Source organism: Setaria italica, chromosome V, assembly GCF_000263155.2.
Source record: "Setaria italica strain Yugu1 chromosome V, Setaria_italica_v2.0, whole genome shotgun sequence".
Lineage (NCBI taxonomy): Eukaryota > Viridiplantae > Streptophyta > Magnoliopsida > Poales > Poaceae > Setaria > Setaria italica.
Genome location: NC_028454.1, coordinates 13,108,636 through 13,121,164, shown reverse-complemented (window position 1 = coordinate 13,121,164; position 12,529 = coordinate 13,108,636). Strand labels below are relative to the sequence as shown.

At 48.6% G+C, this 12,529-nt stretch overlaps 1 protein-coding gene across 1 annotated transcript; it reads left to right on the top strand.

Moving 5' to 3' along the window:
* The first annotated feature begins 4,193 nt into the window (after positions 1-4,193).
* LOC101766800 (gibberellin 2-beta-dioxygenase 1) lies at positions 4,194-6,550 on the top strand. The gene is made up of 3 exons (XM_004968542.2): positions 4,194-4,723; positions 5,393-5,750; positions 6,046-6,550. Exons 1-3 carry the CDS (start codon positions 4,260-4,262, stop codon positions 6,286-6,288), a joined length of 1,065 nt encoding a protein of 354 aa, XP_004968599.1. The 5' UTR covers positions 4,194-4,259; the 3' UTR covers positions 6,289-6,550.
* Positions 6,551-12,529: the final 5,979 nt, after the last annotated feature.

Below are 12,529 nucleotides of genomic sequence, written 5' to 3'. Positions count from 1 at the left end.
GTCAGGTACGAGCCGTCCGTGGATTTTAAGCACGAGGGAATTCCTCGGGCCATGAATATGTGCTCATCATTTCAGGTGTCCCCATGCCACAGCCTTGCAGGCTAGAGTACAACCGCTTTATCATAGACCCTGCTGGATTCGGGCAGGTGAGGGGGCTCGGCACAGCAAAGCTACAACCAACCTCTGGATTCTGGTACATGTCTGATTGACAGCCTACTCTGATCCACCATCCTTTTTACCTGGACACACAGCACTACTCCTTCCATCCAAAAAACAATGCAACTCTTAGGGGGTGTTTGGATCCCCGGGCTAAATTTTAGCTCCTGTCACATCGAATGTTTGGATACTAATTAGGAGTATTAAACATAGTCTAATTACAAAACCAATTTCACAACCCCTAGGCTAAATTGCGAGACGAATCTATTAAGCCTAATTAGTCCATGATTTGACAATATCGTGCTACAGTAAACATTCGCTAATGATGAATTAATTAGGCTTAATAGATTCGTCTCGTGATTTAGCCTAGGGGTTCTGCAATTAGTTTTGTAATTAGCTCATGTTTAGTCCTCCTAATTAGCATCCGAATATTTGATGTGACACGGACTAAATTTTAGCTCCAGGATCCAAACACCCCCTTACTTCCCAAGTAGTCAAACAATTTTAAAATTGATCAAATTTATACTAAAATTTACGATGAACATTTATGTCTTTAAATAGATTTAGTATGAAAATATATTTTATAATTAATCTAATAATACTTATTTTGTACCATAAATGTTAGTATTATTTTGTATAAATTTAGTTAAAAATAAAATTGTTTGACTCCTCCAAAATTGAGAGTTGCATTTTTGGGGATGGAGGGAATAAGCTAGTAAGCTCTATCCTTGAATCAGCAAGAGATTGAATTCAGGTGTCTGTGATGATAGCAGAGTCGAAGGCATTCTGATTGTAGGGCTTGTTTGGATCGAGACCTAGCACGCAGATTGGGCTTGTTTGGATCGAAACCTAGCACGCAGATTGCCGGCCAGGCAGCAATCTCAGCCTAAGGCAATCAAAATCGGACCCAAAATCGGACGCTTGGGGAACACTGCCTGAGCCAGGCGAAAGCAAGCATTGCTTCTCTAGGATCTTTTTTGTTTGATGATGGATCTGCTATTCTGTTTCAAGGGGGGCTACGATCCAGCAGTAACACTTCTGATCGCAAATCGTTGTCGTTGCTGTTTACGTTTGCGATCGCCTGCTCGGCACCGTGGCGCTACAGTGGCCGTGAAAGAGACCCGCCGAGAATTCTCCTGCAAGTGGTCATGGGCCGCCGGGCCGGGGCCCCCCTCGGTCGATCCAGCCATTTCGTCAATGACAGTCGACAGCCGGACAGCGAAGCAAATTGACGGCCGCTCCTCCTCCTTTGCGCACATCACCACGAAATGAAAAGGGATGTCAATGGCGCGTGCACATCTCGCTATCTCGTCCCGGCAAATAATTGAACAGGTAATTTCAGTTTCATCTCTTGATTAGTTTGGGAATCAACAAGAAACGAGGTAAACTGACACATTACCTTTGCGAGAAAAACTATAATGAAACGTCGATAGCCAGGTTTGAACTCGATTTCTCAAATCAAACATCTTAGTTTATCAGGACAATATACAGATGCCCACCTCAGATATAGATATAGTTCTTCAGGATATAAAGATAAGATAGCACTAGTTGTTTATTTGGTTGAGCTCAGCGTATCTTAGAGGGTGTTTGGATACACCTCACTAAAGTTTAGCACATGTCACATCGGATGTTTGGATGCTAATTAGGAGTAGTAAACATAGGCTAATTACAAAACTAATTGCACAGATGGAGTCTAATTCGTGAGACGAATCTATTAAGCCTAATTAGTCCATGATTTGACAATGTGGTGCTACAGTAACCATTTGCTAACGACGGATTAATTAGGCTTAATAGATTCGTCTCACGAATTAGCACAGGGTTCTGCAATTAATTTTATAATTAACTTATGTTTAGTCCTTCTAATTAGCATCCGAACATTTGATGTGACACTGATAATTATCAGTTTAGCACCAGTATCTAAACACCCATCGAATCCCACATCTTTTCCATCATGTCAATTAACCAATCGGACCGTTTCCATTGAAGTTGCTGTCAAAATCTAATGCCGATAGCGAGCTGGAGTGGAACGTGACGGCTTGTGTGGAAGAGAACGGGAGTTGATCCACGTTGCGTTTGACGTACGGATGTCTACAGACAGTGACATGTAAAAATGGTAGCAGAAAAACGTTGGTGAGGCAAGAAAACCTAGGCTGAAAGAGTGGAAACAGGCCATGTGCTACTTTTTTGTACGCTAGGAAACATGGCATTTTTAAATATAACATTTAGGAGAGACTCATTAATTCAAAAAATAATTATATGTTTAAGAACGGAGTTTGGATTGTGTGTTTGGAAATGAGAAAGACAAAGTGATGCTAGAGACACAAAAGTTTTGCAAATAGTTTTATGGTCTGTACATATGGATTGAAAGTATTGTGCCTGCTAGTTCCTGACCAACAACCGTACTAAACCTTTATGAGTTGCGAGTGTTTGAAATAAATACGAACTTTTTTGGGCACAAGTTTAGGCAGGAACCTCCATAATTTCATTCAAACCCCAAAGGGATGTGACATTGGACAGGGAATTTAGAGGGGGGTATGGTAGTAGATGTAAATGATCTGTTGGAACAGATTGGTGGCACCCATGTACTTCTATGATCAAAACTTTTGCTCAGCTGGTCCCGTTCCAATCGCATTCCAATCCTATAAAAGAAGGTCCTTGCCTGTCCAATAGAGAGAAGGTGGAGGAAACACGTTTGGTTTTCTCCAAAACTAGCTGAGTTTGCAGTGACCCCGTGCTTACAAATGTCAGGAGTCGCGATCACCTTCTGTTTTCATCACAATTCACAAGATGCGCTAAGCTCAATTCATGTGTTAATGCGCCTATGCGAGAATGATTTGGAAGAACCACTTGACAACCGCCAACAAAGCAACCAACCAACGATCACTTGAGACATGTTCAACGATACACGCCACCACTTAACCTTTTCTTGGTAAGAAGTGCAATGCCATAAAACTATGATAGCCATCAGAAGTCAAAGCAATCTAAATCTACACTTTCTGTTTCTTGCAACGTAGCAGATGATAATGGACACCTCATGTGAGCAGCTTGTTTAAGCAAATATCGATTTCAAGGATGTACCATGCAAGCATTGCCGGGTGCTACGATAAGGATGTGGCGATTAATATCATGTATTCCCTTCATTCTACATTGTAGGTTATTTTGGCTTTTCTAAATTCGTAGATATTATTATGCATCTAGATATAGTGTATGTCTAAATGCATAATAATATTAATGAACTTAGAAAAGTTAAAATGATCTACAATTTGGAACGGAAGGAGTATTATTCATATCCCTTTGCCACTACTCTCAATCAATCAAAGCAACAAGTTCATAACGTGTACAATTTTTTCTTCGACGTTGTTTTAGTTTTATAAGAAGAAAGATTTCGAGCAAGCATATGAACCTTTGTGGGGTCTCATAAATTATGCTAGAAAATACCGTGCACCCAACCGATTTAATCTCAAATAACACGCTCAAAAGGCTTATAGTTAAGACTTGCAATAATGAATTATTGAGTAGATGACTGATGTAACACACTCAAAGGCACGGTTGCATATGAAATATTCGGATCAAATTCTTAGGATCTATTACAAATTCAAACAGAGCCATGGAAATCCTTGGAACAATCCCCTCATATAAGCAATCCAATGGCTGAGATCGAGCCTCACGGATTGAGAGTGCGTTTGCAATAGCGGTAAACAAGACTTAGGCCCTCTTTGGCACGGCTTATTTCGGCTTTGGCTTCATCTATTTCACGCAAATCGAGACACTGTAGCGTGAAGCCGTTTTGTAAGCCGGGACTAAAATGAACTAGAAGCCGGGTGAAGCCAGTTTTTTTGGCTCACCGGCTTTGGCTTCACCGGTGAAGCCGTTTTGGGATGAGCCGTGCCAAAGGGGGCCTTACATGCAGTGACATTAACAAATAGTACTAGGCCTTGATCTTGGCCACTGATGCTTGATCAGACGGCCAAGGTTGCAACAGCATGCTGGATATCGCCAAGCCATGCACCGTGGCTATATAAGAGGTGAGCACGCGGGCCTCTTGCTCTCGCGTTCGCGCTGCGCATAAACCTCTTCCTCTGCTTTCCTCTGTTTCCTCGGCCATGGTTGTCCTCGACAAGGGTGAGCTCGAGCAGATCGCCCTCCCCGCGGCGCAGCCGCCGGTGGCCGACGTGCGGTCGGTGGACCTGTCCGCCGCGGCGGGCCCCGCGCGCGAGGCCGCGGCGCGCGCCCTGGTGGCGGCGTGCGAGGAGCACGGGTTCTTCCGGGTGACGGGCCACGGCGTGCCGGTGGAGCTCGTGCGCTCCGCCGAGGCCGCGGCGGCCGGGTTCTTCGCGCTGCCGCAGGGCGTGAAGGAGGAGGAGGCCCCGACGCTCGGGTACGGCAGCAAGCAGATCGGCGGCAACGGCGACCTCGGGTGGATCGAGTACCTCCTGCTCGGCGTCACCCCCGCCGGCGCCGTGCCCGTCGCCACCTCCGCGTCGTCCTCGACATTGCCGTGCGCTGCGGCTGCCGCCGCCGCCGCCGCCGCCTCGTGGTCGACTTCCACGCCGGCTGGCCCCTTACGGTGAGTTGAGTCGAAGCGGTGACGTTCACGTCAGCGGTCGGTGTTGCACCGACGTCGCTGCTGCCTCCCTCTCCATCCTCTGCCTGCATACACACACGTCACCTCTTGCAATGCCTTTCCTTCCATAGCTGCACTCCCACTCCATGTCTCTGACGTGGAGCAATACCACACGGAGCACGCGCACGTGCTAGGAATCAACACGGTATCAGTAGTGGAATTTCTTAGCAGCCAAGTTGACGAAAACCAGACTCATGAACAGTGTCGGGGAAGAAAAGAAAATGGATTCTTCCTGTCCGTGGATAAGACTGCTCGTCGTGGCCGCGCGTTGTGTCACAGGCTTCCGGCGGCCGACGTACACGCCATTTTGACTCACGCGCCGCTGCCGCTGCCGCTGCGTGGTGTGCTGCGCCTGCTTGCACGACGTCGGTTGCATGGTCTCTCTCGACGCGCCGGCGCCGCCCATTGATTGCGGTGGTGCGGTGGCGGTGCCGGGGCTCTGGCGCGAGTGGTGACGTGCAGCCGCGGATCTCCAACGCACGAGCGGCGGCTGGCAAGAGCGCTCATCACGCGTCCCTATCCTGCATCTTGACATCATTGAAAATCCAGAAACAGAGTAAAGCTGGATTTACAATTTATTGTGATGTTTCTTCTGACAACGCGCGAATGCAGGGATCTCCTGGACGAGTACACGGTGGCGGTGCGGCGGATGGCATGCGCGGTGCTGGAGCTGATGGAGGAGGGGCTGGGCCTCGGCGGCGGCGGCGCGCTGGCGCGGCTGGTGACGAACGAGGACAGCGACTGCGTGCTGCGGGTGAACCACTACCCGCCGCGGCCGGCGGCGCCCGAGCTGGCGGCGGGCGCGCCGCCCAACCTGACGGGGTTCGGCGAGCACACCGACCCGCAGATCATCTCCGTGCTCCGCTCCAACGGCACCTCCGGCCTGGAGATCGCGCTGCGGGGCGGCGCCTGGGCCTCCGTCCCGCCCGACGGGGACGCCTTCTTCGTCAACGTCGGCGACACCCTGCAGGTACTCGAACCCGATCCTCTGTCGCTTTTACTGTGCCTGTCACTCTGTCAGTCATCTCGATCGATCGAGCAAGTCGTCAGTCACGAGCAGCTAGCAGCAGTACTCGAGATCTTTCGATCGGTCAACATCGTCGACCCAACACGATCGATCGAGCGACATACAAATGGCACGTACGATCATATCTAGGGCCCAAACTGCACGTGAAACCGCTGGCAGCCGTACAATGAAAAGGCCAAGCAAAGCATATGCTGCCTGCTGCTTCTTACTTCTCTGCTGATGCATGGGCGTCGTGCAGGTGCTGACGAACGGGAGGTTCCGGAGCGTGAGGCACCGGGTGGTGGTGAATAGCGAGAGGTCAAGGGTGTCGATGATCTTCTTCGGCGGCCCGCCGCCCGGCGAGAGGCTGGCGCCGCTGCCGCAGCTCCTCGGGGACGGCGGCCGGAGCCGGTACCTGGAGTTCACCTGGAGGGAGTTCAAGACCAGCGGGTGCAGGGGCAGGCTCGCGGAGGACCGCCTCTCCCGCTTTGAGAACAACTAGCTAGATGATAAGATGATTCGATCACAGCTGCCCAATAGCTTGGCTACCTAAGCTAGCTAAGCAAGTAGGATCATGTACGCTTCTGCATGTCAGGTTTCCATGTTGGCCATGATCATGCATCAGGCCAGTGGCCATGCTCTGTTGCTTATGGCCATTGTAGCAAGTACGTGTGGATATGGACATGGTGCACAGGTATATCACCTTAATATGTGTCTTCCTATCCGTCCATCGAGTACCATCTATTCTACCATGCATGATGCTGTGTTTCAACGACTGAATCGATCAGTAGGCACTGATGATGCTGGTGGCCTGTTTTCAGAAATCAGTACGGCGCGTGAATGCCTGCCTGATCGTGCAACATTAGCCAGCCTGTTTTTGTGGCCCTTCCAACAGCAGCGGTACTTGAGTGCAACCATGACGGGACATAAAGCCAGTTGTTACATGTTACCTGCAGCGCGCACTTTCCTTGTAAAGGCGTTATGTTCTGTGCTGCACAAGAGTGTAACACTGTAATCTGCAGTGCGTTGCCTGCCCCTGGACAGCTCCAGCAGAAGTAACAGCGAAATGTGTCATCAAAGAGGGTGTTTGATTAGAAGTGAATAGAGAAGATAGCGCGTGTTTTATCCATAGGGGATGAATGACACTCTGACACCCGGACATGAGACATCAGTCAAACCAAGATCCGGTTCAGGGAATGGTGGGCCACTTGCTGAATTAAGCACCTGGTCTTACTTATCATTAGTCATTCAGATCGAAAAAAATAATTCGCTGTAACAGGATTTTCTATCTTAATTTCCATCAAGAATTTAGCCTCTACTTGAAACAGCTGAATTTAGGGATGTACTATGGGTCAAATTAACGATAAATATCAGTCAGTCGGTCAGTCAGCAGGCAAGATCACAAAGTTAAAACATAAATACAAAATCACAATTGGTCTTCGAAATAGGGGCACGATCATGAAAGCCACTTATCCTGTTTAGCTTGAAATTCTCATGCATTTTTTCTTTCCATCTGCTCGCCAGGCTGGTTCATCCTACTTATCTACCACGCACATTGCACCGTGCTCAAATCAGCGGAAGGATGCTCGACATGATGATCCAGGGAGACATGGATTGAACAATGAACACTTGAGCTAGGTAGCCGGCCAGCCTGCCAGGCGGGAGCCCTGTCACCCGATGAGACGGACGGTCCAATCATACCTCGCCTTTGTGCGACACCAGCGACAGCCACTGCCTGTTCAACCAGATCTGCCGCATCCTGTTCCTAACCATAGCTGGGCCGCGCCGATCAAAAGGGAAACTCGGATCCCGCGGCTACCTCGTAGCCATCCAAGCACGCTGCCTTTCGCTATACTCTGCTAGTGCTAGGCAGCAGTGGTTTGGTACAAACGCCATTCATGCAAATGAACGCGATGCAGGCATCGGAGACGATCGTGGCACACTAAGCTATGGCTAGCTAGCTCCCCGTCAGATCAGATCGGACACTCCGCTCCGAGTCATCAGCCGCTGAAACCACGGCGAGTTTCGCCGACGGGTGATCGATCGAGTCCAGTGGCCGCGCCGCGCGGCATGGCGAGCTGGCACGCACGCGCGCGTAGTACTAGTACGTCGCGGGAGCGCCGGGAGCGGCCGGCTGGGGCGAGCGGTCGAGGGGGTCCCCGGCCGGCAGGGCTCGCTGCCGCCGAGCACGTGGTGAGGCCGGCCGGCCGGGGCGCTCGCTCGCCCGTGCACTGGTTTGTTGTTCGTTCGTCGGGAGAACACACAGTTTCGTCGATCGGCTCCGTTAGATTCGAATTCGATATTTGATATTTCCAGGGATGGCCCCGGCTGGCAAGGGACGCAGTAGTGCTGTGTCCGCTACCTGGGCTCTGTAGCATTGTCCGTCACTTGGATCGCCGTACGGCCTATGGTCGCGGTCGAATTTGCTGGGCAGGATGCGACCTGCCGGCTGCCGTGCTCCGCGTACACTTCATCAGGAGTGGAGTGGCACATAACAGCTCCAGGTATCGTGGTGCTCCAAAAAAAAAAGAATGCATCGGAGAGTAGGCCTCATACAGGAATTCATAGAAGAAGTTGCAAGATGGGTTACTTCTCAGTCACGCGCTTATTACTTGCGCGCGTAGGGACATGTGAGGGTAGTAAAATGGACATTTTTCAAAATGTAACCAACCTACCCACTATAGGGGGTGTTTGGGAGCACTCCACTCCACAAAAAATTGCTCCACTCCACCAACTCCAAAAAACTCGCAGCCAAACGCGTCTAGCTCCAGCAACTCCGGCTCCAAGAAAAAGGTGGAGCAGGGGGTAAATCCACGTTTTTTTGGAGTACCTCAAGAGGTGCTCCAAAAACCCCATCTACAGACCTCCTCGTGGAGTTGGTGGGTATTTACCCACCATTGCCACTCGTTACACATGGTACCCGGTTCGGGAAACAAAAAAGGCTCCCGTCGCACTCGTTCCACCGTGCCGTTGCCGCGCCGCCCGCCCGGCCGCTGCCTCACACTCGGCGCGCGATCTGGCCGTCAGCCACCGTGCGCCCGGCGCGCCGCCCGGCCGGCCACCGCCGCTAGCCCCAGCCACGCCCGCCATGCCGCGCCGCGCGCCTGCCCCGGCCACGCCCGCCCTGCCGCGCCGCCCGCTCGGCCGCCGTTGCGCGCCCGTCCCCGGCCGCGGCGGCCGCCCGCCGCGCGCTCGTCAAGATCATGTCCAAGGTGTGGATGACTTGCTTGCTCGTGTAGATGAGTACGTGCTGCTGCTCTTGCGATGTGCAAACAGGAAGAAAGATGAATTGCTTGCTCGTGTAGATGAGATGGTGTTTGAGTTGTGATTGGTTCTCGTCGTCATTTCTGATTGATGATCAAGATTGTTCTACATTTCGCATGATAATTTCTTGTAATATATGTAGCATTGTTTAAAACTGAGAAGAGGAGAGGAGAGGAGAGAGAGGAAGAAGAGAGGAGAAAATAGAAGAGTATGACATGTGGGTCCGTTCACAAAGGGTAAAATAGACCATTCACAATAAGTGCTCATGTTTTTGGAGCTGGAGCACTGCCATCAGCCAAACACGTGCAGCAGCTCCATGTTTTTTTGGAGTTGGTGGAGTGGAGCTAGGAAAATGTGGAGCTGGTGGAGTGGAGCTGGTTTTTCTGGAGTGGAGTGCTCCCAAACAGGCCCATAATCACTGCTCACATCTGTTGGAAGTTCAAAGAGGTTATTAATTAAAAAGAAAAAACACAGTGCCGACAGATGCACTGAAAATCTCCTCAGCAATTAGCACCCTCCTCAACTATTTGCACTGTTACAGTGTTACTCATGACTCAGAAATTGGCAGCCAACCAAGCATCTGGCTTAAACATCACCAGAAAATAAGATCCTAAAGCAAACACATTCTGTGATTCGGTCTCAAAATAACAGCACCACCTAATAAACCTGTAAAACCAATTCCAAAAATGTACAAACCCCAGAAAGTCGCACAACTGGAGATAATTGTTCTAACCATCCATTTGCTCAACAAAAGAACTGGAGTCACAAATCAGTTCCAGCTTACAGAACAGATGGAAGTAAACGACGACAAGTAATGCACATAGACCCGCTGAAAGCTGGGCAATTCAGCTAACTCAATTGTATTGAATGGGCTCAGGCCCTGCTCCATGGGCCTTGGCACAAGCCTCCATAGCAGGCCGCGCTGCTCCTGACTCATCCAGGGATCCAGCAGCTCCATCCAGCCCCATCAACTCTTCGGCGATGGGCTCAGACCATGCTCCTTGGTGGTACTGAGCTGCAGCCACCATAGCTGCTCCTTGCTCTTCCAGAGCTACAGTCATCCCCATGAGCTCCTGGGCCGCCTCAACCTCTTCCCTGTGGCAGAACAGAACAATCATAAGTTAAAACTCTTCTACAGTACTGTCAGATCAGACTATCCAAGAACAAACAGCTATTTCATTAAGAGCAGGACTTCTGCATTTGTCGATCACCAGTGAATATTTATGCTATGGGCAGAATTTATTAGACTCATGTTTTGCAATTATGATGCAACAAGTTCAGTTAATAATGTGCATTTAACATGTTCCATTTGCCTTCTCGACTTATTGGTACAATGGCATTTCAATTAGCAAATCCTCTATTAACCGTTGACTTGGTATAATGAGTACTGCAGTCTAAGTTGGCCACCGGTTCATACGAGCTTATGTTTTTCTTAGCATACAAACCCAAGACCAACACCAGCAAGTCGAGTAAAATTGCGTTAACCATTTTGTGGGATGCAAGAACAAAAGCCAGAGTTCAAGACATGGTGCCATTGCAATCTAATGGCCTAATGAGGTAAAACAGAGGTATTGCCATTTTCTACAAAATACCAACATATTTGGAGATGACAAGGACTGACATCATATGGGTTGATGGGAATTTTAGACTATCAAAAATCAGCATACCAGTGTAAATGAGGGAAACGTGAAAGATTATAGTACAAGGACAAAAGCATCACCAACTATGGGACAAAAGCAACATAGTGTACAGTATTGGCACGTAAGCACTGCAAGTGTTTAGTTCTGAATTGTGGAAAACAAGGGAAGGAAGTTCAAATACTTACATATGTGACACATTAGCCTTAAGCGACTCCAAGAACTTCTGCCCTCTTCCGAGCTTTCTAGCTATTTTTTTTTTCATTTGCAGGGCTTGTGTCCGGGTCTCTAATTACTTCAACCACTTTTTTGTCCACTGATGCTATCTGACCCTCCAAGGATGGTATACCAATCTGGTAATACTGCTTGAGAGAGATATCTTCCTCGTAAGATAAAAAAAATCAACAGATTATATAACGCAGCATGCAACAAATAAGGAAAACCATGCAACAAAAATCCTTACCACATTCTGCTGTGGAGCAGGCTGTGGAAGTCCTTCCTCCGGAGGATCATGATACTCCTGTGACATATGTACACCGATCAACAGAATACCGGAACATCAAAATGTTTGCTAAAATGCCGATCAAAGTACTGGAACATTAAATATGTTAAAATTGTTGTGTGCATTATGACATATGTACCTTCACTGCTTCTGCAGCTCTGCGCTCCCTTTGTGGTGTGGGAAACCCAATCTGGAAAATACAAGTGGTGCCTTTCCGCTGTAATCACAGAAAAGCAACAGTTAATATTCCCCCAAATTTGTGTGTTTAACAAATCAAACAAAAAACGATTGTGTGTAGCCAAATCCCTCAAATAGCCACTACATACCACATCTTACACAGCAAACTTCTCTAATAAGATAGCTTTTCCAACCTAACAAAAAATAAGCAATTACAAGTATATACTCCAGAACCCGGGAAACCTGTTTCAAACAGAGCGCATCAAGAAGAAAATAATGCCTATATAACAACATCTGAGGTGGATGAGATCCTGATATGATTGTGGTGTCTAGTACAACGTGAATCAAGTGGAAGCAAAACGCATACCAGAAGTGACGCGCACCGGCTCAGTGAATGAGCCGTGCAGCTTAACCCTCTTGCATTTTGTGAGTTTGATTACAGTGCGGAGATTGTCGGCCCTGTTTGTTAGCTATGGCACGCCGGAGCATCACAAATGAGGCTCGTGCTTGCGTTTTCTTTCATCCTGTCAGTTGTCGATATCGCTCGCGGTGCTGCTTGGGACGATCTCTTCACTTTGTTACGATGATCCACGATGGGCTAGCTAGTACTTACATCTCGTTTGGTGTGGCTCCATCAAGAGGGGCTTCATTTCCTCGCTACAGCAACTGGCACTATGCAGCATTGTTGAATAATGTATCACGGAGCTGGAACGGGTACCGAGGTCTCAACATGAACCGGAAAGGAGGTGAAGCCGGTGGAGCTAGAAAAACTAGCTCCTCTGGCTCCGGCCCTCACCACATTACTTCTACAGGAGGAGGAGCTGTTTAGGGTGAAGTCGCACCATATTGGTCTTACTTTCAAAACGACGGCTGGCCGAGGGATCCTCCACCACCAAATCCTACTAGCATGTGAGGCCTGGTTTGGTTGGTTTGCTTATTTTTAAGTACCCGTCACATCGAATGTTTAGATACTAATTAGGAGTATTAAACGTAGACTATTTACAAAATTCATTACATCAACTTTGAAATTGATTTGAGAAGAAATTTTCATCTAAGCTGTGTGTGGTTTTGGATGACAAGTAGACTTGGATAATCAATGAACAAATTGAGTAAGTTGTGGCTAGAGGATTCAAAGGATTCAAAAATGACGATGAAGTTGTCTA

What these genes read in the sequence shown, in the direction of transcription:
- LOC101766800 (XM_004968542.2), top strand. Translation starts at nt 4,260, where the DNA reads ATGGTTGTCCTCGACAAGGGTGAGCTCGAGCAGATCGCCCTCCCCGCG. An exon ending in ACGCCGGCTGGCCCCTTACG is followed by an intron (nt 4,724 to 5,392) that starts GTGAGTTGAGTC and finishes GCGCGAATGCAG; the next exon opens with GGATCTCCTGGACGAGTACA. An exon ending in ACGTCGGCGACACCCTGCAG is followed by an intron (nt 5,751 to 6,045) that starts GTACTCGAACCC and finishes GGCGTCGTGCAG; the next exon opens with GTGCTGACGAACGGGAGGTT.